Raw genomic sequence first — 23,528 nt, forward strand, 5'->3', positions numbered from 1 at the left:
CATGCAAGAGAAGATATGAGGGGAGATTGTTGTTCCTGTAGCACTAAACCAAGCCTTAATCTCTTTTCTGAATGCAACCTCTGTGTTATTCTCCATTCCCCAGTTTTATTGTAGCTGTTGAACTGAAATGAGTTTTTGTTGCATAATTTCTTTCATGTCCTTTTCAATCAGGGCAGCTGTGAGTTTCATCCTGAGAATGATAAGGGTAGGCTTGAGTACTTTTTCTGTAGGAGAGTGACTCATCTCTTGGGTCAGAATAATACAAATAATACAAATAAATAAATAAATCATAAAATAGCTATTGCACTCATATGACCTGTCTGTGCCAAATTGTGAGTAGCTCTAACAGTGTAGGATATCAAAGATATCTGATTTAAAGGAATGTGAGAACCTTATGTTCAGTTTAAAAATAAATGAGTGCTCATAAACACATGCACATGCAGACAGACACACACAGGTACCTTAAACAGCAGGATGTAATCTCAGACTATTTGCAGACAAGAGGTTTCTGCTGAGCAAAATGCTCATTCAATTTAGAAATGGAGATTATAATAATTTTCCTATCTTCCTCACATCAGGGGTCCTGCCATCATCATGCAGATGTATATGTTATAATGTGATATATCTAGCAAACCTCAGTTCCAGGTAACACATGCTTTAAACATACAACAATCTAATTCATCCATAATGCAACACTTCCTAGCTTCCACAAGTGAAAAGTAATGTGCCTAAATTGCCCCATCTAATAAAGCACTTGCTTTTAATACATGCAAAGTGGTTTATATGATGGCATTGCTTATAACATGCAGCACTCTATTGAAATAGCCATTCACACACACCCCAAGCCAAAATTGTCAAAAGGTGCAAATTATGTATAGATCTCTACAAAGAGGTCCATCCTAAGGACATGAAATGTAGGAAAGGGAATTACGATGTTTCTGGGAAGGATGCTAGCAGCCTGTCATCTTTTTTTAGAGGCTCTATGGGAAGAAAGAAAATGGTGGTGGTCTGTGCTCAGGTGTTCGTGCTGCGTAAACTGTGCCACTGAAATAGTATGAATTGTTTAATGCTGCCCCCTCCCTGTGGTCACATTTTGTTTTGGGGAAGAGCCCTGAGAATTGGGCAACTTCTATACAGGAGTAAGATGTTTCCATCTGCCCAATCACTCACCAAGTCCCCATCTCAGTCAAGCACAGTCAAGCTAGGAATTTTTGATTTTGTCTCTAAGTCTCTAAGTCAGACAGAATAAAACACATAAAAATGTGGAGATGTGCCTTCGCTAGGATTAGATGGGCAGGGAGTTAATGGCAGACCCCTGCAGTCTCCCACACCAAATAAGTAACCAAACCTAGTAACCAGTTTTGAGAGGTAGATGGCAGTGATGCCAGATATGGGGAAGAGAAAGGATAAAGGAGTGTTTTCTACCTTTCAGCCACTTGTGATTTCACACATTTCCCTTTTTATAATGCAGTCTAAAAATTAAATGCGTGTATCCTAAGCAGTACCAAGAAAAAGGAAAGAGAAGGATGAGGAAGCCTTTTGCATAATTAATTTAATAATAATAATAACTCAGGGTCCGGCTGTGGAGGAGAGATTAATCCATAATACTAGAGGGAGCAGAAGGTCCTGTGTACCGTATTTTTCACTCTATAACACGCACCCGACCATAACGCACACGTAGTTTTTAGAGGAGGAAAATCCGTAGGCATGCCACCCGTAGGCATTCCCTCCATAACACGCACAGACATTTCCCCTTACTTTCTAGGAGGAAAAAAGTGAGTGTTATGGTGCAAAAAATACGGTATATAAACAGAATGTTGCAAAAGCCTGCAGAACATATCTGCTTATTACTCTCCCCGTTAAGTGATGTAGCACTGACTTTAAGTGGAGAAAAGCAGGTGCCCTGGAAGGCTTCATGGCTCAGAGGTATAGTATGTGCTTTGCATCTACTGTATAAGGGCTCCAGTTCAGTCCCTGGCATCTCAGAAAATAAGGATGGGAAATGCCTATGTCTCAGGCCTTTGTGGATAGCTGTCAGTTGGCATAGACAATCCTGGGATGGGTGGACCAATGACTCATAGTATTATTATTATTATTATTATTATTATTATTATTATTATTATTATTAATACCCCGCCCATCTGGCTGGGCTTCCCCAGCCACTGTGGCCGGCTTCCAAAAAAATATTAAAATACTGTAATACATCAAACATTAAAAGCTTCCCTAAAGAGGGATGCCTTCAGATGTCTGGGAGTTGTTGTTCTCTTTGACATCTGGTGGGAGGGCGTTCTACATTGAGGCCACCACTACTGAGAAGGCCCTCTGCCTGGTTCCCTGTAACTTGGCTTCTCTCAGTGAGGGAACCGCCAGAAGGCCCTCGGTGCTGGACCTCAGTGTCCGGGTAGAACGACACCAGGACACCTTTTTGTAGACTTGTAGACTACACTTCAGCACAAAGATGTTCATAAGCTTGGCGAGGTTTACTGAAACAGCTGCGTCTCTTACTAAGATAACAAAAACCAGGTATCTGCTTCCTTGAAAATGAAATACTATTTCCCTAGATAACTGATAACACATTTCTCTGCAAAAATAATTTTTAAATGGGGGCCGAGCCAGGAGAAATTATCTTATGCTCCAGCTGCAATTATATAGCACTTCAAATACATTTTAACACTTCAAATACAGTGAAATTATCTCACTATTTCTTAAAGGTGTTTAATTGCAAATGTCTTTTAAATTAGTAATTCAAGGAGAAAATATTAAAATAATGGCTCTCTCACTCTCTAATTTTTCTAACAATTTTTGATGGATTGTGGTAGTTCAAGTTCATATTCTAACTCTAGCTGAAATATTTTGTGCATTTCCCCCCAAATGAATATGCATGCAACTGAGAAAGCAATAATGTCAGATCTACAAAGTAATTCTGTAGTTGAATAGAATGTATGTAGATCATCCATATTGTTATAAGGCCTTTCTCCTGTCTCAACATCTTTTGCAATCTCTTAAAAGGGTGTCTGATCTGTTTTCACACGGTGTCAGGATTTTATTTATAAGCCACTTTTGATTTGAGGATATGAACTCTCTTCTTTTGAATAGCAGATGATATATTTCTGCTTATGGAGATAAGTAAAAGAAATTGTTTCCATATGCTGTCCATGGCATCATCTATCCTCTTCTAAACACACACACCACACACACACACACACACACACACACACAGAGAGAGAGAGAGAGAGAGAGCAGATGGCATTATTAAGCTCTTTTCCTTTCATTTTCCCTGCCAGTTATCTGCTAAATGTATACTATGCTAGTGGTATACTTTTGGCATATGGCCAAAAACTGGAAGCCTTCCACAGAAGTATTAACTAGACTCAACCTAGTTTCCTACAAAGGAATCCAAGAAGCATGTACAGCAGTTACTTAGGAAGGTACAGAATTACTGGATTTCTGAGTCAATATAAGAACATAAAAAGAGCCTGCTGGATCAGCCCATTGGCCCATTAGTCCAGCATCCTGCTTTACCAGTGGCCAACCAGATGCCTGGGATTCATCCAGTCCAGCCTTTCGCATGATGAATTCTGCATATAAGTTAAATAAGCAGGGAAACAATATACAGCCTTGTCATACTCCTTCCCCAATTTTGAACCAATCAGTTGTTCCATATCCAGTTCTAACTGTCACTTCTTCTACCAAATAGAGATTTCTCAAGAGAGAGATGAGGTGATCAGGCACTCACATTTCTTTAAGAACTTGCCATAGTTTGCTGTGGTTGACACAGTCAAATGCTTTTGCATAGTCAATGAAGCAGAAGTAGATGTTTTTCTGGAACTCTCTAGCTTTCTCCATAATCCAGCGCATGTTTGCAATTTGGTCTCTGGTTCCTTTGCCCCTTTGAAATCCAGTTTGCACTTCTGGGAGTTCTCGGTCTACATACTGCTTAAGCCTGCCTTGTAGAATTTTAAGCATAACCTTGCTAGCGTGTGAAATGAGTGCAGTTGGTAGTTGGAGCATTCTTTGGCACTGCCCTTCTTTGGGTTTGGGATGTAGACTGATCTTCTCCAACCCTCTGGCCACTGCTGAGTTTTACAAACTTGCTGGCATATTGAGTGTAGCACCTTAACAGCATCATCTTTTAAAATTTTAAATAGTTTAGCTGGATATCATCACTTCCATGGGCCTTGTTATTAGCAGTGCTTTCTAAGGCCCATTTGACTTCACTCTCCAGGATGTCTGGCTCAAGGTCAGAACCACACTACCTGGGGTATACGAAACATCCATATCTTTCTGGTATAATTCCTCTGTGTATTCTTGCCACCTCTTCTTGATGTCTTCTGCTTCTGTTAGGTCCTTACCCCTTTTGTCCTTTATTATGGTAATCTTTGTATGAAAAGTTCCTTTCATATCTCCAATTTTCTTGAACAGATCTCTGGTTTTTCCCATTCTGTTGTTTTCCTCTATTTCTTTGCATTGCTTGTTTAAGAAGGTCTTCTTGTCTCTCCTTGCTATTCTTTGGAAATCTGCATTCAATTTCCTGTATGTTTCACGATCTCCCTTGCATTTTGCTTGCCTTCTCTCCCCCGCTATTTGTAAGGCCTCATTGGACAGCCACTTTGCTTTCTTGCATTTCCTTGTCATTGGGATGATTTTCTCCTGTATAATGTTACGAGCCTCGATCCATAGTTCTTCAGGCACTCTGTCCACCAAATCTAAATCCTTAAATCTGTTCCTCACTCCCACTCTGTATTCATAAGGGATTTGATTTAGATTGTATCTTACTGGCCCAGTGGTTTTTCCTACTTTCTTCAGTTTAATTGTGAATTTTGCTATAAGAAGCTGATGATCTGAGCCACAGTCAGCTCCAGGTCTTGTTTTTGCTGACTGTATAGAGCTTCTCCATCTTTGGCTGCAGAGAATATAATCAATCTGATTTCGATGCTGCCCATTTGGTGATGTCCATGTGTAGAGTCGTCTCTTGTGTTGTTGGGAAAGCGTGTTTTTGATGACCAGCTTGTTCTCTTGACAGAACTCTATTAGCCTTTGCCCTGCTTTGTTTTGAACTCCAAGGCCAAACTTGCCAGTTGTTCCTTTTATCTCTTGACTCCCTATTTTAGTATTCCAATCCCCTATAATGAGAAGAACATCCTTCTTTGGTGTCATTTCTAGAAGGTGTTGTATGAGGGCCACTCATTTCTTTTATGGGATTCCTGCCCACAGTAGTAGATATGATGGTCATCCGAACTGAATTCACCCATTCCCATCCATTTTAGCCCAGGATATCAATATTTATTCTTGCCATCTCATTTTTGACCACATCCAACTTACCAAGGTTCATGGTTCTTACATTCCAGGTTCCTATGCAATATTTTTCTTTACAGCATTGGACTTTCCTTTCGCTTCCAGGCATATCTGCAACTGAGCGACCTTTTGGCTTTGGCCCAGCCGCTTTATCAGCTCTGAATCTACTTGTACTTGTCCTCCGCTCTTCCTCAGAAGCATGTTGGATGCCTTCCGACCTGAGAGGCTCATCTTCCAGCATCATAACTTTTATATGCCTGTTGTCTTTGTCCATGAAGTTTTCTTGGCAGGGATACTGGAGTGGCTTGACGGTTTCTGCTCCAGGTGAATCACGTTTAGTCAAAAATCTGCACTATGACCTGTCCTTCTTGGGTGGCCCTGCATGGCATAGCTCATAGCTTCTCTGAGCTGTTCAAGTCCCTTCGCCACAACAAGGCAGTGATCCATGAAGGAGACATTAACACTTGCTCTGTCACAAACCACAAGAGTAAATGAAATGTCCTTCCAACAGCACATTGGAATGAACATCTTAGTACTGATCTCACCAGTCTGCACACTGCATTGCTTATAACCGGATGCTCATTTGATTGGTACATACATAGCATTCTAAGTTTGACTAGAAACAGAGAGGGATAGTTGTGTCCAGAGTATAAAAGCAGTATAAAATTATGTAACTTTTTGCTCTGACGTAGAATGATTCCATTAATTCATGAATTGACTTTGAAAATGACAGGGAGCGGTAGTCTCTCAACAAAGACTACTAATGCTGCTTAACTGCCTCTTTGTCAGCATCATGGATGCTTACTTAGACAAACTTCAGGCTAGCAGAAAGCATCTTCAAACTGACAGACTACATTCTAATTGCGGATACATGAACTTCTGAAGTGATTTTTTTTTTTTTTAAAGTGCACTGATGTGTTGAGACATGCCAAATGCTCCAACAGAATAACCATTGCAATCTTTTAAACAAGTCACATGTTTGATGCAATTTACTCTTGGGTCCAACAAATGCATTCAGTTTTATTTGTTAACCTAGCAGAACATTATTTATTAATGAGTTCTTCATGCTTTATTAAGTCTAATGTCAAAACACCTCTGTGGGACTGTAGGAATGCTCTGTCTCTATGTTAAAAGCCTTCTAAAGAAAATGAAAAATTATGCACTAAAGCTGCAGATAAAACCCAATAGATATCAGTTCAATTACTCTTGATCCTGGCAGATGATGTTTCTGAATAGTTTTGAAAGAGCTGCATCAGATAATATAAGCTGTCTCAAATGAAAGAATTCTGCACTATCAAATGTACATAATTAGGAAGGCTTAGAGAAACTTAACAAAGCCACTCTGTTCCCAAAAGCTGAATGGTATATTCAGCAGGTGAAAGCTGACAAGTTCAGTAGAGAAGTACAATGCTTGCTTGGCTTCATTTATTTTTCACTTAGTCCTTTTATATCAGGAAGGGAAATTTCTATTTGCAAACATTAAAATGACGGAATGTTGAAACACAAGGGGTTATCAGAAGTTTTCTTAACTCAGTAGAACTAATATTGCACAGGAAGCCAATATTGGAGTTCAATAAACTTTTCCCTTGCTCGCTTCCTACTCTTTCCCACTCTGGTATTCTTACTAAGCATCTTATCTATAGCATTGGCATACAATTCAAAGTGATTTATTATTGGGCCTTTTGTGCACTCTAAACTTTGCTCAGATTTGTCCTGTGGTTTAGTAAGTCAACTAGCATGAAGATTTGACTGAGAAGAACTGGCAATAACTTTACCTACATCTCTCTAAGGGTAAGAAAACACAAACAGACTTAAGCAGCCTGTAGTCTTTATTGATTGCAAATTAACACCTGGCTAGTTCCAGTTCATCTTAATAATGCAACATGGTCCGTGTCAGATTTTGCCACAAGCATTAGTTCAAGGGTTTGCATTCAGATCTAGCCCAAATACAACAGTCAGGAAGTACTGTCTGTGGCTTCCTAATGGTACAATCTGTCTTGTTTTCTGCAGTTTACTATCAATGCCAATGTGATGTAGTCATGGACTAGGACCTGAGAGACGAGGGCAGCTACTGTCTGCACCTAACCTACCTCACAGGGGTGTTGTGAAGTAAGAGTCATGTATGCTACCTTAAGCTCCTTGGAGGGAGGGTGAAACTTAAACGTCATAAGTAAAATAAAATATCTGGCTGTATGCTATGAAGTATTTAATACTCATACCCATATGTGTCACTGTCATGCTTTTTTCGGTGTGCTTATATATTTGTGAAATCATTTCTGCAATATATGGCCGTGGTTACAAACAGCTGACTTGACTAAGAAAATAATTTCAGCTGTAAAGCAGTCATCCCAACCCTACTGTGCAATGCCAAATCTAAGTGTTATGTTGTGTTCTTGCTCCTACGGTAATTTGTTCCACTGTGGTTGTTTTCAAGAGGGGGCAGCACTTCATTTCCATGTTGGCAAGGGAGTTCTACTGTAATTTCCCTTCTCTCTCTCAGAAAATGTTCGGTATGCTTTATTGCTGGTAACTGCTCAAGTCCCTCTTCCCCAAATTTGGTCATAATCTGAGTGTTTAGAAAGGTCACTGTTTAATTCCAAGTTTGCAATTCTGCTGGTTATAAAAATGGAAGACGAAGGCACCACATTTTATCACAACAAGAAAAACAAAGGCCCACCACCACCTCCCCTTTGTCCATAGGTTTGGCTTCAACAGATAGCACCCACCTCACTTACCAAAATTACGTATGACATGAATAGTTTGTTCCAGCTGCTCTATCTTGCCCCAGTTGTCAATTCGTAACCATATCCTGCTTGTGTCTGAATAAAAAAAAGAATGGGGGTTGATTTACTTCTGCAGGTTGGGAGAGAGGAATTACCCAGTATGGGATTTGCCACCTGCAGTTTAATTTGATCCTTCCCTCAAGGAAGTAATTGGCTACCCAAAAATAGCAGGTGGGAGGGCCAAAGTGCCAATTATGCCTGTCAAAAGCCTTTTTCCTTTGGCCATTACAATTTCCCTGGTTGAGGCTGTAAGAAATTTCTTATCCAACCTAACAGTAGTTTCTGTAACCCACAGCAACTTCCCAATCAATTATATTGTTGTTATGTCTTACCCACATGACACAAACAGCTTGCAACCTAAGTGCAGGATTTTCTATTTTCAGTATTTTTGAAAGTTTTTTTAAAAAATTGCATTTTCAAAACCAGGAACAGAGATCATATTTAAACCCCCCCATCACACTTACAACTTCGTACCCAATACAGCATGTATACATATACCATATGACTTCCCTTCCACACATTTTCTGGTTCCTTTGCCTTTCTGCTGTTCCATGCAATTATTTCTTTTTGCTTTATTATTTAAACCATTTACGTTCCATCTCTGATTTTTCCAATTGTCATTATTGAGATTTTTTTTTTTAAAAAAAATTTATTAGTTTTCAATTACAATCCAATAATAGCCTCATTATAACAATACCAATTTATAATACAATTACTAATACCAATCATTCAAATACTGAATTAAATAATTTAGGTGCTATGTGGTGTCCAATTCAACTGATGTCTCATGGCAAAAACAACAAAATGGGGAAATAACTTTTCTGCTTAAATACGTTGATAATATAATTTTGGTTACTGAGAATAAATTAGATTGTACAAAAAATGCTGAATGTTTAAATAAGCAAGTTTTGAGAATTTACATGCTAGATTAAAACTGATTAATTAAAATTAGGCACATTGAGAAGGGGATTGGAAGAAAAACACTGGGGTGAATCAGACAATGTTGGGTTTTCGGCGAAATCTTGACCCCGCTGGTTAAGGGGCCGAGGGCTCATTTTGTGGGGCACCATGAAATGTGTAGTTTAAATCATCAAATGTTGCAGTGGGACTTTTGCTAGTGTTTTGCACCACATCGGATGCAGGCCTGGCCAGGACAGCTTTCCTGTTATACCTTCTGGGCTTGGTGAGGCATATGACACCCCCCCCTCCTGCTCTGAGCCTACTCCAGCTGAGGAATCACACATCTACTCCCCAAGCTTGCTGGCCCCACCTAGGCTTGCCTGCCTTCTCTCAGAATTAACAGCTGTAAATTCTTGAATCCTGAGATCAGGGGTGGTATGCCCCTTTTTGGCACTTGAGGCAAAACAGGAAGTGCCATCCTGCTCTGCCACACCATCACCACCTTTTTGACAGTTAAATGAAATATAATAAGTGGCATAACAAGACTGTCAATAAACAGTGCAGTCCTAAATGTGTATACTCAGAAGTAAATTCTGTTGAGTTCAATGGGCGGGTGTAGGGTTGCAGTCTTAGACAGAGGCACTGCTTCTGGGCAGTGTCATGGTGTATAGCCAGAGCTCTGAAAGGAGACTGTTCAATATAAATTAAGAAACAATAGAAAGAAATAATCACCAAAAATCAGTATTATTTGTATAAATAAGGAACACTGTACAGTGGTACCTCGGGTTAAGAACTTAATTTGTTCTGGAGGTCTGTTCTTAACCTGAAATTGTTCTTAACCTGAGGTACCACTTTAGCTAATGGGGCCTCCTGCTGCCACTGCGCTGCCGCCGTGCGATTTCTGTTCTCATCCTGAAGCATAGTTCTTAACCCGAGGTACTATTTCTGGGTTAGCGAAGTCTGTAACCTGAAGCGTCTGTAACCTGAAGTGTCTGTAACCCGAGGTACCACTGTACTGACTTGCAGACTTACATACCATGGCAAATTGCTGTAATGTTAATATAAATTTTATAGATAAATAAATGTGATGAAACAAATGTGAGATTAAAGGCAAGTGAGTTTAGTTCAATTATTTGGCTCCACAACACTTGGTGTGTGACTTTTGATATCTCTCATGTATATCATGACTGTGTGGGATCTTCTGCAATGAAACATGAAGAAGGGTATCCTCACTTTTTGTACACACCCACATGCCCCAGCATTGAAATATATGGGAAGAAAGTGGTGCCCATGTAGCATTTCCCTAGATGCTTCAAGGGCTCACTGACCTGCTAAAGCGAGCTTCTTTGTAGAGTGCACCTCTTCCATGCAGGCATCAAAGCAAAAAAATCAAAGCACGCACACAAACAAGAAGAGATCAGAATTATGGGTGGCAGTAACTATACCTAAATTGGGATTGTGTCCAAGCACAGGTGCATAAGGTCACAGGGCTGATCTCTGCAATTTAAAAATACAATATGAAGTAAATTTAAAGCAAATTATAGTAGCCAGAATAGGATGGATCCTAAAAATATGTTTTTCAAGTGTCAAAGGCTACAGTAAAGTGGTGCATCTTCAGCATATGGCAGAAACTATAGCATGAATGTCCCTAAGCTCCAGGGCTGGCCCATCCATGAGGAAAAGTGAGATGAATGCCTCATGCGGGAGGATCCACTGGAACAACAGATCCCAATGTCAAATTTTCTTCCCCCCTTGTTTCTGATGTAGTTCGTCCCTCATCCCTTCTTCCCTGGCAGGGAGGGAGACAGTATTTGGGGGGGGGGGCAGCCTCAGGTGCCAAAATGTCTTGGGTCAGCCCTGCCAAACAAACCTCTGTAGGGAGGAAATTCTACAAATGAAGGTAGTGGAATCAATTCTAAACTATAGTTAATATTTAATTTCCTCTCTCCCCTGCCCCTTTGTCCATATTATTGAAATGACTACTGATGTTGAATGGCTTGATTCAAAGGTGGTTATTTTTAGTATTGTATCATTACTTACTCATGTTTATATCAAATTTTCATTTTCATTTTGATGCTTGTAATTACAGTTACTAGCTGATATTTTATACAGGGTTTCTGTTATAAAATGGGTTTACGACCCCAATTAGCCCCAGTTTATAGCGGTCCGGCACACTTCTTAGCCAAGCTGCGCCGACCTTCTTCTCTCCGGTTTCGCCTTGCAGAGTAAAAAAAACACAGCGGGAAAAAAAACTGTTGCTGCTTGCTTAGATCCAAACACACCAAGCACCTGTGTGTCCAAATTATCAGTTCTTTATTGCAGCAAAATATTTACAGCTCAGCATTTCTCAGATTCTCCTGGACTGCTAGCATTCATGGCTGCCTCCTCTTTCAGAGACAAAGAGAGAACAGAGAGTAAACTCCTCCCTCCTTCCAAACCTTGGAAACCTGACGTCAGAATGTGAGGCATTACTCAGAACAACTTAACCCTGTACGTTCTGAATCCCAACAGTTTCTATCATTTCCTTTCATCTTGGCCCTTTCATTATGCACATTTCAGCACTTAACATCAATACAAAGCAAAGAAAATGCTACAGTGTAAAGTCACTACAACAGACTAAGTTTAAATAAGAGGGTCAAGTCCTCTACGGTATAAATCAGCACCAGGCCATCTACTACAATAGTTGTGGAGGCAGCTCGGGCCCTCATTAACTGGTATAATTATGTCATTATGAAATAACTGGTATTATGAAATTTATATAACTTTCTTAGGGTGTTATGCATTGAAGTTCTCACCCTGGCCACCAGGAGTATCGTGTATATAGTTTTCACTCAGGTCCACGTCAGTTACTTTAGGTGGGAAACCCTGGGTTGCTGTTGCTACAATGTTGACAGCTGGTTGCCTATAAAAGCAGGCCGGCTGAGCTGTTTGCTGTTCAGTTCTGTTCCAGCTTACAAATAAAGAGCTGCTTTGAAGAATCGCTATGTCGTCTGCTATGTCTACCCACTATTTAACATAGACATAAGTAAATATGAACTTTTTCCTCCAAGAGAGGTTTCTTGGCACCGACATATCCAAATCAATTTATCAAAAAACTACACAGAAATTATTAATGCTGTCTAGCAAAGGCTCAAGTTTTGCTCACCTTTAAATTGAAACAGAATCAAATTTCTACCCCATTAGTAATGGGAGCATTGATCTTCAGCTGTGGGTAAAGATCTGCTACTAGGTCACATCCTGATCTAAGGTGTGTCACAACAGCAGAACTACCACGATGCAAATACATGGTTAAAAAAGAAATATGTCTCCAAATGTAAACTTGAGTTAAAAGTGGGCCTTGGGTTGTAAAAGGTTTAAGACTGCTGTGCTAGGACACTCAGGGCTGAAGTTCCGTGAGCCTTTGATATTGGCAAGGGCTCTAGAACCTAGATTGCTTAGACGCCAGGCAATAAGGCCTCACTTCAGCTTCAGTAACATGTGACCCCCAAATTCAGGCTCCCTACAAACTGATGCCAAAGTTTTGTTCAAGTTTTGACCTCACTTCCCTTAGTTACTCTTTATTTTGCATTGTTTTGGCAAGTTGTTTTGGTGCCATTAGCATGCCTTTGCCAAGAGCCAATTAATGTGTTTGTTGTTTGATGTTAGGTATTTCCCCTCATAAGCATAGCTGCATAGCTTATGAAAGGAAGCATGACTCGTTCTAGGAATGGCTTTCTGCATTTTACTTCAGCTGGTCTGAAAGATGGCTGGACACGATTTGTAAGTGTTGTGGGGGCCTAACAGACTGACTTGATAGGTGCAGCCAAAGAGAAGAGGCAAGCTGTTAAGCCAGATAGAAACAGAAGCAATTAACCCCTTGACTGAATGACTCAACTAGCTTTAAACAGTGTGTGATCTCGGAAATCACTCTGTTATAAAGAGAGTGGGCCAAGGACTGTGTATTTTGCCACACAAGCTGACCTAATACATTGTCTAGAAAGTTATTGGCTAGGACACATTCCTGCCTGGCTGCAGTTTTCTGCCAGTAGCTTTACATGGATTTCTATTTATTTTGTTTTTGCTTTCTTGCTGCTGCTTTTTTGTATTTTGAATGCTATGTTTTTGCTGACTTGATATTTTGCTTTTTATTACTTTTTCTGTTTTGTTATTAGCCACGTCATTTTTTTCTGAATAGAAAAGAGGATTATATCACATATAAAATCCAAAGAAAGTGTTAAAGTGTAAAATGACTTTCCTGCATGCAACTATTAATAGACATTTTCTGTTCTCTACAAGCAAAACTGTAGGCAAAACCTATGGACAGCACACCTTACATGTTTCTAAGCCACCCAAAGAACTATATCTTATGGGACAGAATACAAATGTCATAAATAAATCATTTAAAATGAATGGGGGCATTAGGTGGGCTATCTTTTGACCATCCTAGTTTGAAAGTACATCCCCTTTGATTCACCTAATGCAGCCGCATCTTTAAAATATCCAATATACTGTTTGGAACATTTGGTGGTCTTGCACATGTGTACATTTGTGTACAAATTTTGGGAAGAGGTAATGAAGAACATTTCTGAAATAATAGGTGCACCAGTGTACCAGTGCCTTTAACCCCCAATGTGTGTCCTTTGTAAATTTTTGATTAGTCAAATACAGTAAAGACTTAATATGTAAACCTGTTATAATTTTTCTGTTAGTAGGGGCTTGTTTGACCATATTGCAGGGCTGAAAGGAGTCCTCCTTTCAGAAAAAAGGGGTTTTCTTCAAATATTTGTTTCAATAACATGTTTATTCTCATTTCTCAGAAATTGACTTACAACAAGGGTATCTCAGGGTGCAGGTAAACCTATGGATTTTGCCTCCATTTGCTGGCCATTTCTTACTTACAGGATAGGTCAATCACAGGGATGGCAAGTCTCAATGAAGTATGGATTTGGCATTTATAATTTATTTTGTATTCTTTCTGTATCGGGTCCATTTTTGTAGTAACTTCTAATTCACTGTATAGTCTCTTGGAAATGTATTTTGTTATGTGAGGTAATGATGTGGCCCCTGTTTTTTGTTTGTTTTGTACTGCTTTTTCCTTCTCTTTTTTTAACACCATAATAAAGTCTTGATTTTTCTTTTCTTTTTAAAATAACCAGGATATATGCCTTATGTGCCCTGAGGGTCTGTATTTGGCTGGTTTGCTTCACTGTTTAATTGTGTGGGGTCAGTAGCATGTGCTGTTCTCGGACCCACACAATTAGAACTGGGATTTTTGAGTGTGGCTCTTTTTGACTATGAGTTCTTCCATTACAAACATAACAGGTTCTTCATCTCTCTGTTTCATTTTTTTATTATTATTTCAACAATGAAAGATGTCCTGTAGTGTCTAAAAAAGCAAATACATGCTCCACACATACATAGTATACACATATATTAAATTGGTATTACAATAATGACCATCAGCATTGCAAAGGCTTGCCACAGTCAAAGGAAGGAGAGCAGAGGGTCTCTTTTTAGAAAGGGAAAACAGCCTGTTATGTACAATTATCCCTGGAGGACCCAATCAAACTTTATCCAATTCAGCAGCTATTGCATATGCTTTCAATCTTTAATAAAGCCCTTTGAGACCGGAAACAATGTGCATAGACTGTATCTTGTGACTAGCGTATCATACCAAGTGGGTTTCTAGAGTTGTGTCTTGTCTTCTAGACTTTATTGTCTGGTGGGCAATCATTTCAATGAAAACAAAAGGCCACCAGACACTTATCTTCTCTAATGAGTTTTATACGACTTGCACAGTATTCAAATACATCACAATGTGAATTTCAAGAAGTGTACACTTATACTTCAGAGAGAAATTCCTAAATATTTCTGTCATCATTTGGAAGGATACCAGAAATTTTGGTCAGAAGTTGAGCAAGTTTTTGGAAAACTGAAGATGAGGAATGATAGCACACAGTATTCCAGTTGTGGTCCAACCAAGGCAGAACAGAGTGGTACTATTATTTCTCTTGATCTGGACACCGTACTTCTGTTGCTGCAGCTTCTGCTACATCACGCTGCTGACTCATGTTTATCTTCTGGTCTAGTAAGTCCTTTTCACATGTACTGCTGGCAGTTCTGATGCCACCCATCTTATAGCTGAAAACAAATATCCAGGCCTCCTCTGAACTCCTGTAGAGCAGCCCCTCTGTTTACTCTTCCAGACACACTTCTGGGACTTTTTCAGAAGAGCTGTTGAGCATGCTCCACTATGGCAAAAAAAGGGAAGAGAGGTCAGTTGACAGACCCTCTGTTGGCTTTGAAATATATTCTCCTGCTGTTAATAACGAGGATAACAGCATGAGTTACACAACTGCCCTTGAAAATCTATTCCCTATTTTAATTAGTAAAGTATTTACCTTTGTTTAAGAACAGAATAAAATAAAGAAGCAGAAAGATCCACAATTGACTACAGATCCATAAGCAACTACAACTGGGAAAAGTTATTTTGCCTAATAACTCCATATATTATATTGAGAAAGAGTTGATACTTAGGATGGAGCAGAGGAAGAGAAACAAATGTAAGCATTTACACTTCAACAAACACACACAAACACACTATTCTGCTATTGCTGTTTCTGCATAATTGTTTCTTTTGCTGTAGCAGCTTTTATGTCTCCTGAAAAGACAGGTTCTCTTCCCTACCCCTAAAATACCACATTTCTATTCGTATTCTTCTATAGAAGTGCAGTAATGATCTTATTGTGCATAGCACTGTATTTAATAGTCAATTAAAATTCCTATTGAATTTTTAAAATGGGCTCAGGAACTTTTGAAGACTTTTTTATTTTAAAAAAACTACTTGGAAGGCTGTACTGATAATTGTTACTAGTGTCCTATTCAAAACTACTTAGGAAAAGACAGATAGCCTGAGAAAATAAATGAAGGGGAGAGAAACTATTGTTAATTTTTCTTTTCTTCCTCCACTGCACCATTCATTCCCAGCATTGAATTTCTGATTTCTTTTGTCCTTATTTCATTGTATGTCTTGCCATGACTTGCCAGTGTATGTTTTGCATGCAATTTCATTGAATGCATTGCCATTTAAGAGCAGTGGGGGCTGAATGCATGATTTAATGTATAGACGAAGGGAATGGCTTTTTGTTTATTTGATAAATTACAATGCTGGCACATTTTTAGAATAAAGGACAAACACAGTTCTTTGTAGGGTTGGGCAAAGGGAAAGGAAATAAGTAGGGGAGAGTGTGGTATGTGCAAGGTCAAAGCCAACAAGCAGGTAAGCAGGCTTGGAAAACCATCTGTAAATTGGGCAGGCTGAGTAAGCAAGTTCAAAGATGAGTTAAGTCTAAGATAGGGGTGTTTTTTCAGGGCTGCTTTGAAGTGATGATTGATAGATATATTGATTGATTATTGCAATAAAATGCAATGGCAGACCATCTTGTCAGTGTGGTTTTATTCTGTTTGAAAAAGATAAAAATAATGATAATTTAGGGAGAAGTGTGGGAAGACGAGGATATGATAAATGATAGTTGATTTATAAAAGCCAGCAGAACTTGCTTCATATTCATTCTTACTAAGCTGAGAGTTATGAAATCTCAAGTGATGGTCAAGTCACCACTTGACACAGTATACTCCTCCAAGTCTTTATTTAAAAACCTGTGGTGAATTTATATTTTATCTGGAAATTTGTGCCATTGTCCAACTATTTTTTAATAATAAGTTATTCCCACTATCCAGCTTCAATATGGTTTACTCTCATCATCGTATTACAGAGATGGGGAACCTGTGCTGCTCCAGGTGTTGCTGGCTTTCAACTCCCATCAGTGGCGTAGCGTGGGTTGTCAGCACCCGGGGCAAGGCAAGTAATTTGTGCCCCCTAACCCGTGCATTTGTGCCCCCTAACCCGTGGATTTGCGCCCCCTAACCCATGGATTTGTCCTAACCCCAGATGTTGCGCCCGGTGCGGCCGGCCCCCCCTGCACCCCCCACGCTACGCCACTGACTCCCATCATCCCTGTCCGTTGGTCTTGCTGGGAACTGGAGTTCAACAAACATTTGAATGGCCACGTGATCTAATTCCCTGCCCTTGTACTTCCTGCTATTTTCTCAACAGTGACTTTAGTAATGAGAGTTTTCTTGATGGAAAGTTCTTAACATGTGAAAACCACTTTTGTGTGCTGAACCCAAGTACTTTATTATTTGATGCATTTCAATTATTTTACCACATTTATTAAGTACTCCACACAATTCTTCATTGGAGGACTAACTGTTGCAAAATAAGCCCACACTTCCATCTCCTGTGTCTTGCTAGACCTCTCTGGGAAGTTTGCATATGGCTTAGTTCCCCTGCCCAAGCACCCTCACACATTGTTTCAGCACCCAAGGGTGTAATTTGTCAGGCTCTGCTATGCTGGAATAATTTAATGTGGCCAAATATTCTCTGATGAGCTCTTTTCTTTTCCTGACCTTTGCCGAGCACAACTGTGAAAGTGCCTGGAGAGCTCCAGGCAGGATTCATTATTTACTGCGTGTGGGCTTTGAAACCCACCTGAAGTTCAGGTGCCCTTTTCAATTTTACCAAAATAAAACAGACACACCTTTCAGGCAATTGCATTGGTGATTTTTGATTTTTTTTTACATGAGGTCAAAAAGTTAGATTTATTTTTTTTACATGAGGTCAAAAAGTTAGACTACGAGCACAATAGCTTAGTTTAATATAATTAAGTTCAGACAAGTTTGGGAGGGATTTCTTCAGAATAGCAATTCCACTGCTTAGCCTGGCAGCCCACTAATTCAGCTACTGACCATAACAACCATATATTTATTATTGTATTCTAGGTGTGTTAAATGAAGCTTTAGCTCACAAGTAGGACTATGGTTACCAAAACAACAAAATGTGCAAAAAAGCTAGGGAGTCAAATGAAAACATTATCAAGCTTTTGGAGGGCTTTCTGCTTTATTTGATTATTTTCTTCATTGAACTGTTGAACTCGCTCAGCCTGTCTGTCTATGAAAATGCAGAGGGGTATATAGGTATCCACTGCCCATTTTACTTGCTCATATGCTGCTAAATTTTAGTGTTTTCGTAAGTACGTTTTTGGTACTATAAGGAAGGAGACAATCAAAGTAGCCACTAATGAATATTAGGGAACATGCACGTGAACCACACTGAACCATGCCACTTCTAGGAACTTAAAAGGAAGCTCTCAATTACCATCATATTGGCTGAAGCTTGAACTCAGTTGAACTCGGGTTGCTTCCTTCAGACTACATAGATCCTTGTAAAATATATTGAGCTTTGATGAAAGATCTTCAGTCAGCTGATTTTCAAACTTTTAAATCAGAAATGCAAACAGTCTTGCAAAGAAGTGTGACCATATTAAGTTGTTTTAAAAAAAACAAAGGAAAGAACTATCAAGTCTTGATTACATTCCTCACTCTCTGATTTCCCTATGCTGTATAAATCTGGCACAAACAGTAAGTGAAATTTGAAAGCCTCCATATCACCTCATTTACTTGCCAGAGAAAGGAGGATCTGACAATTGCATGACAGAGTGGGAAGATGATGCCATTGTTCCCACTCTGAAAAAAATCTTAAAACATGGGTAGGCAAACTAAGGCCCGGGGGCTGGATGTGGCCCAATCGCCTTCTCAATCCGGCCTGCGGACGGTCCAGGAATCAGCGTGTTTTTACATGAGTAGAATGTGTCCTTTTATTTAAAATGCATCTCTGGATTATTTGTGGAGCCTGCCTGGTGTTTTTACATGAGTAGAATGTGTGCTTTTATTTAAAATGCATCTCTGGGTTATTTGTGGGGCATAGGAATCCGTTCATTATTATTTTTTTCAAAATATAGTCTGCCCCCCCACAAGGTCTAAGGGACAGTGGACCGGCCCCCGCTGAAAAAGTTTGCTGACTCCTGTCTTAAAACTTTGCCATCTCCCCTGTGTTTCCCCTCCACTACACTACACTACTGGCCATTATGACATGTATGTTGGTGGTACAATCGCCATGTAAAGTGTGTGTGTGTATGTGTGTGTGATATACATTTTCTCACATACAAGGAACAAGTTTTCCTGATGCATGTTATAATGTTTAAATGTCATCCACACACCATATATTTGCTATGGGAAATGGCAATGTAGTACTTTTGAATCTGCAAAAATAGTTCCATTTGCTTTTGCAACATAAGCTACATAGGTTATCTTAGAAGATGCTATAAATATTAAACTGGAGTATACATTATTATCTTTATATACTAAAACAATACCAGAAGTTTTAGTGCAGTCATATTGCATGCAGTTTGTCTGATAGGCTGAGGTAACTGGAGGCAAGAGATTTTAAATATATATATAAAATAGCACCTGCAATTTATTCTGTCCTTGTCTTTTTCAAATAGATAAAAAGTTATTATTAATCCCTCATGCAACTAGACTAGACTCTTACATTTGTGTTTTGAATTATGCATTTGTTGTTTATATCTTTTCCAGAATTTTGTTATTCTCCATGGTCTTCATGGTTAAAGAACCTGATTATGAAACATGTGGTACACTTCCTGCAAACTGAATAGAATATTTAATATTTTGGGCACAGCCTACCACAATGTCTTCTGCGTGCTGTGATATATTATGTTGTTACCGCTTCATCAGGAAGCCCCGGAAGGACAAAGGAAATTATGAAAACCTTCCAAGGGAAAAGAGTAGATTGCATTTGCAGCAAACTATGTATTTGCATTCAGCATGACACATACTGTAGAATACCACCCCTACCCTGAATAACTGATTAAATTTAGCTGCTGGCCCTACATGAAGGTGCATTTTAAGTCTCCTTTGTCCAGCTGTTGTTAATACTAAGTAATTTTCACAGATCAATGGCCTGCCTTTTATCCTGCTTTCACAGTGGTGTTGCCAAATTACTGCCATGTTACTAGGGTTGCTTCTGTTACAAGGATAGCAATGTAGTGGCCTACAAATGTTGGATTCTAACTTCTATCACCCCTGACCATCGACTAAACTGGCTGAAGCTAATGGAGCTTGGAGCCAAGCAACATCGAAGGACATTCCTGTTCTATTATGTTTGTGGGGTCCAAATCATGAACACGTTTCCTCATAAATCTGCACTCCTCATGAACACTGGAAAGGAATTATTTGGCTATGGTTCCTGCAATGCAGGGGGTTTGACTAGATGGCCCTCCAGGGCCCACCCAACTCTACAATTCTATGGAAAAGTATTGTGTTTTGACAGTTTATTCCTCTTGAAAATATGCTTACTGCTTTTAACCTCGGATCAGAAGGGAAGGTGACGGCTGATAGTTTTGCTATTGAAAACAGCAAAAGTTTCATTTGACTTCCTTCTCATCTGCTTATATTGAAAATGAGTATAATGATGTCACTACACCATGTATTTCTTGGCCACGCAGTGTATGGAAATGGTGAAAGGAATGGAGAAAAGTTTCCATAACTATATATGATGGCAGAGCTCCAGGTTTGAGGGGGCCCTAGACAAAGTGTCATTTTGTGCCCCCCCCCTTTACATTAGTGGTCCCTTCTGGCTTACCTAGTGACAGCACCATGCAATTGCTTTCATGAACCAATAATCCCAAAATAGCATTACTGTGAAACATTGTGGGAAATTAAAATGGCAGCTCCCAGAACCAGATTATTTGTAAAAGGAAGACATTATCATTGTATCCTACTTCTGTACTGAGATCCCGGCAGCTACAAAGTATGTGGTTATACCAAACCTGCAATATGGGCAGAGAAAGAGGAATTCAGTGGGGGGATACCATTTGCATCAGCAAGTCTGTGCTGGTGGTTCTGTTACACTTTGGTACAGATGCTCAGGTTTCTTGCCTCTGTCGTGACACATGAGGTGCCTAGTCCTCCTGACTGGGTGGTGGAGCAGGGCAGTGTCAGGGTTCGGTTCTGATTGACATTTTCAAACTAAAATACTTTACCATTATAGCAAGAGAACAATCAATTCACTAGTTACTTTCTGGAATTTGTACCAATCAAGATTTAAAAGGACTTCATTGCTTGGCTATCGCTGCCAAATTTCAGATTATACAGAGCATGCTTTAGATGGGAACCAAGTAGTAAATCTGTGCTCACAACAAATTGGCTTGTAAACATGACACTGGCTATTTCTCTCCCACAAAAAATGAGCTACCACTCAGCAGGAAAAAGAAGCATGGTAAGTGGTAGTTGTCTGGGGAAAATACCTGGACAAAGATTTCTTCTACACTAGCAGTTTTCTCTGGAATTGCCATGGTTTGGTGACTTGCTTTTTTCAGGGAATTCAGCCAAAATTGTCAAATCATTGCAGTCCAGTGTTTTCTCTGTTCTCCTCCTGTATTTTTTCCCCCATACCTGATTTGTGACAATCTAAACAAAATAAAAAAATTCCTTCCAGTAGCACCTTAGAGACCAACTAAGTTTGTTATTGGTATGAGCTTTCATGTGCATGCAATCTAGTTATTTATTTTTTGCAGTTGCAACCTATCCATTTTGAATCAAAGATATTGTCAGGGCTTCCATGCCTTTAGATTTCCTCCTTCCTGTTATTGCTTCCTGTTAATTGTGGTTTGGGAATAAGTGGCAAATAGCTTAACGTAAGAGCATAAGAATAGCCTGCTGTATCAGGCCAATGGCATATCTAGTTAAGTGTCCTGTTTCCACAGCGGCCAAACAGATACCCGTGGGAAACAAGCAATAAGAACATGAACACAAGGTCACATTCCCACCCTGAGGTTTCCAGCGATTGGTATTTGGAAACATTGCTGCCTACAATTCTGGAGGTAGAGCATATCCCAGTTGGCTAGTAGCCATTGATAACGCTCTCTCCCATGAATTTGTCTAATTCTCTTTTAAAGATCTCCCAAGTTGGTGGCCATCACTCCCTGTGTGAAGAAGTACTTTCTTTTATCTATCCTCAATCTTCATTCAGCTTCATTGGATGTCCACAAGTTCTAATGTTCTGAGAGAGAGAAAAACTTTTCTCTATCCACTTTCTCCTTGCCATGCATAATTTTATAAACTTCTATCATGTCTTACTCATCTTTTCTCTGAACAAAAGTCCCAAATGCTGCAATCTTATGTTCTTAAAAAATATTTTTCTTTTCTTTTCTTACTCATGAGTAAAAGTTATAGAGGGATCTAGGCCATGGGAAAGGTGCTGCTTTAAATCATTTTTTATTCCACCGCCATCTATTTGAAAAACAGCAATGCTTCATGGGCAATAAGATGCTCTGGGTGAAAGCTTTTTTTTTTTTTTTAATACTGTACTGTGTTCCAAGTATGTTCTAAATTTTAAGAAACCAAAGACTGTCTGTTGAGGGACCAAAGCTACAGGTAGAGTGTATAAAAACATAAGAACTTAAGAGCCCTGCCGGATCAGACCAAAGGCCTGTCTAGATGTTCAAGGGAAGTCCACAACGCTGCTGCTCCTGGCTGCATATATCTGCAACCCAGCAGCACTTTGCAGAGAGCCCAAGGGTAGAGAAGGGGCTGGGTAGACCAAAGTAGGCTGAATGACATCTGCACACCTGCATGTGCACATTTGCGTTTGCATCAGGGGCCATGGCCATGGAATTCTTAAGCCAGTGTCTTTGTTCATATTAAGACTTCTTTTGAAACATAGTTTGGTAAAATGCTAGCAAAGGTCACACCAGAGCAGGTAGAAATTTGATTTTAGATGTGGATAAACACTTCTGCATTCCTGTCTGACTCGGAAGGTTTTTGATTGGCACACTCTTGCTATTAAAATGAATGAGATTTTCAAGTGTTGAAGGTTGTGTCCTTATATTCCATTTCAGACATGCCAGAATACATAGCAACTCCCTCAATAAAATGGAAGAAACCACCGCAAAATCTACATGCTATTTGGAAACTTTACTGCCCACCATAATGTATAGAATATACTTTTTTTAAAAAAAAGTGCAAGAGCAAGGTATTTTTTCTGCAATAAAGTTGTTGACACTTCTATTCAATTTATTCAATCCCCATTATTTATGTTGCCCTTGAAATTGTTTTCTGCTACTTTCTTACATGATAGCCCCAGGACACCAATGAGAGTGAGATAAAATATCTCACTGAGCTTTCCCAGTGAAATATCTGAAAACAAAGTTTTAAAATTGAAAGCAATAGATAACTCAGCTGAAGCAAGATCAATGAGGACTTGAGTTAAAAAGGAATAAAATATGTGTATTTCATTTAAATGTTCCCACTATAGCCTGTAATGGTATTTTTTTATCTAGTGAAAATTACATTAAATCACTTGTGTAAGGTTCAAAACATCTGCTCTGTTTCTCTCTTTTTTTTTTAATAATATTTATTAAAGATTTTCAAATATAACAAAAAAAAAGAAAAACATCCAAATTTAAGGCCTTATTTTCAATATCATCTTTCCAGGACTTCCCCCTCCCCACCCCCTCTTATATTCCAATTCTTTCAAATAAATTCAACAAATTCTTACCCCAAATTTTAAAATTATTATCATTAACCCAATTTAAAAAATATTTTCCCATCCCCTAAAATCGACCTGTTCCCTTCCACGAGTTCCCCTCTTTA

General features: G+C 39.2%; 2 protein-coding genes across 8 annotated transcripts in view; one reads left to right on the forward strand and one right to left on the reverse strand.

Moving 5' to 3' along the window:
* Positions 1-23,528, forward strand: part of HS3ST5 (heparan sulfate-glucosamine 3-sulfotransferase 5) — a 147,407-nt gene that overhangs the window by 53,755 nt on the left and 70,124 nt on the right. The gene's annotated exons all lie outside the window — the stretch shown is intronic.
* The window catches only part of LOC307213428 (uncharacterized protein), a gene marked incomplete at its 3' end in the record, with an annotated part of 135,387 nt that overhangs the window by 29,374 nt on the left and 82,485 nt on the right, over positions 1-23,528 (reverse strand). Inside the window, exon 5 of the mRNA XM_079971304.1 lies at positions 8,031-8,114. Within this exon, the coding sequence (XP_079827430.1) occupies positions 8,031-8,114 (84 nt within the window). The remainder of the gene's footprint in view (positions 1-8,030; positions 8,115-23,528) is intronic.

The sequence above is a fragment of the Podarcis cretensis genome, assembly GCF_951804945.1.
Source record: "Podarcis cretensis genome assembly, chromosome: 3".
Taxonomy (NCBI): domain Eukaryota; kingdom Metazoa; phylum Chordata; class Lepidosauria; order Squamata; family Lacertidae; genus Podarcis; species Podarcis cretensis.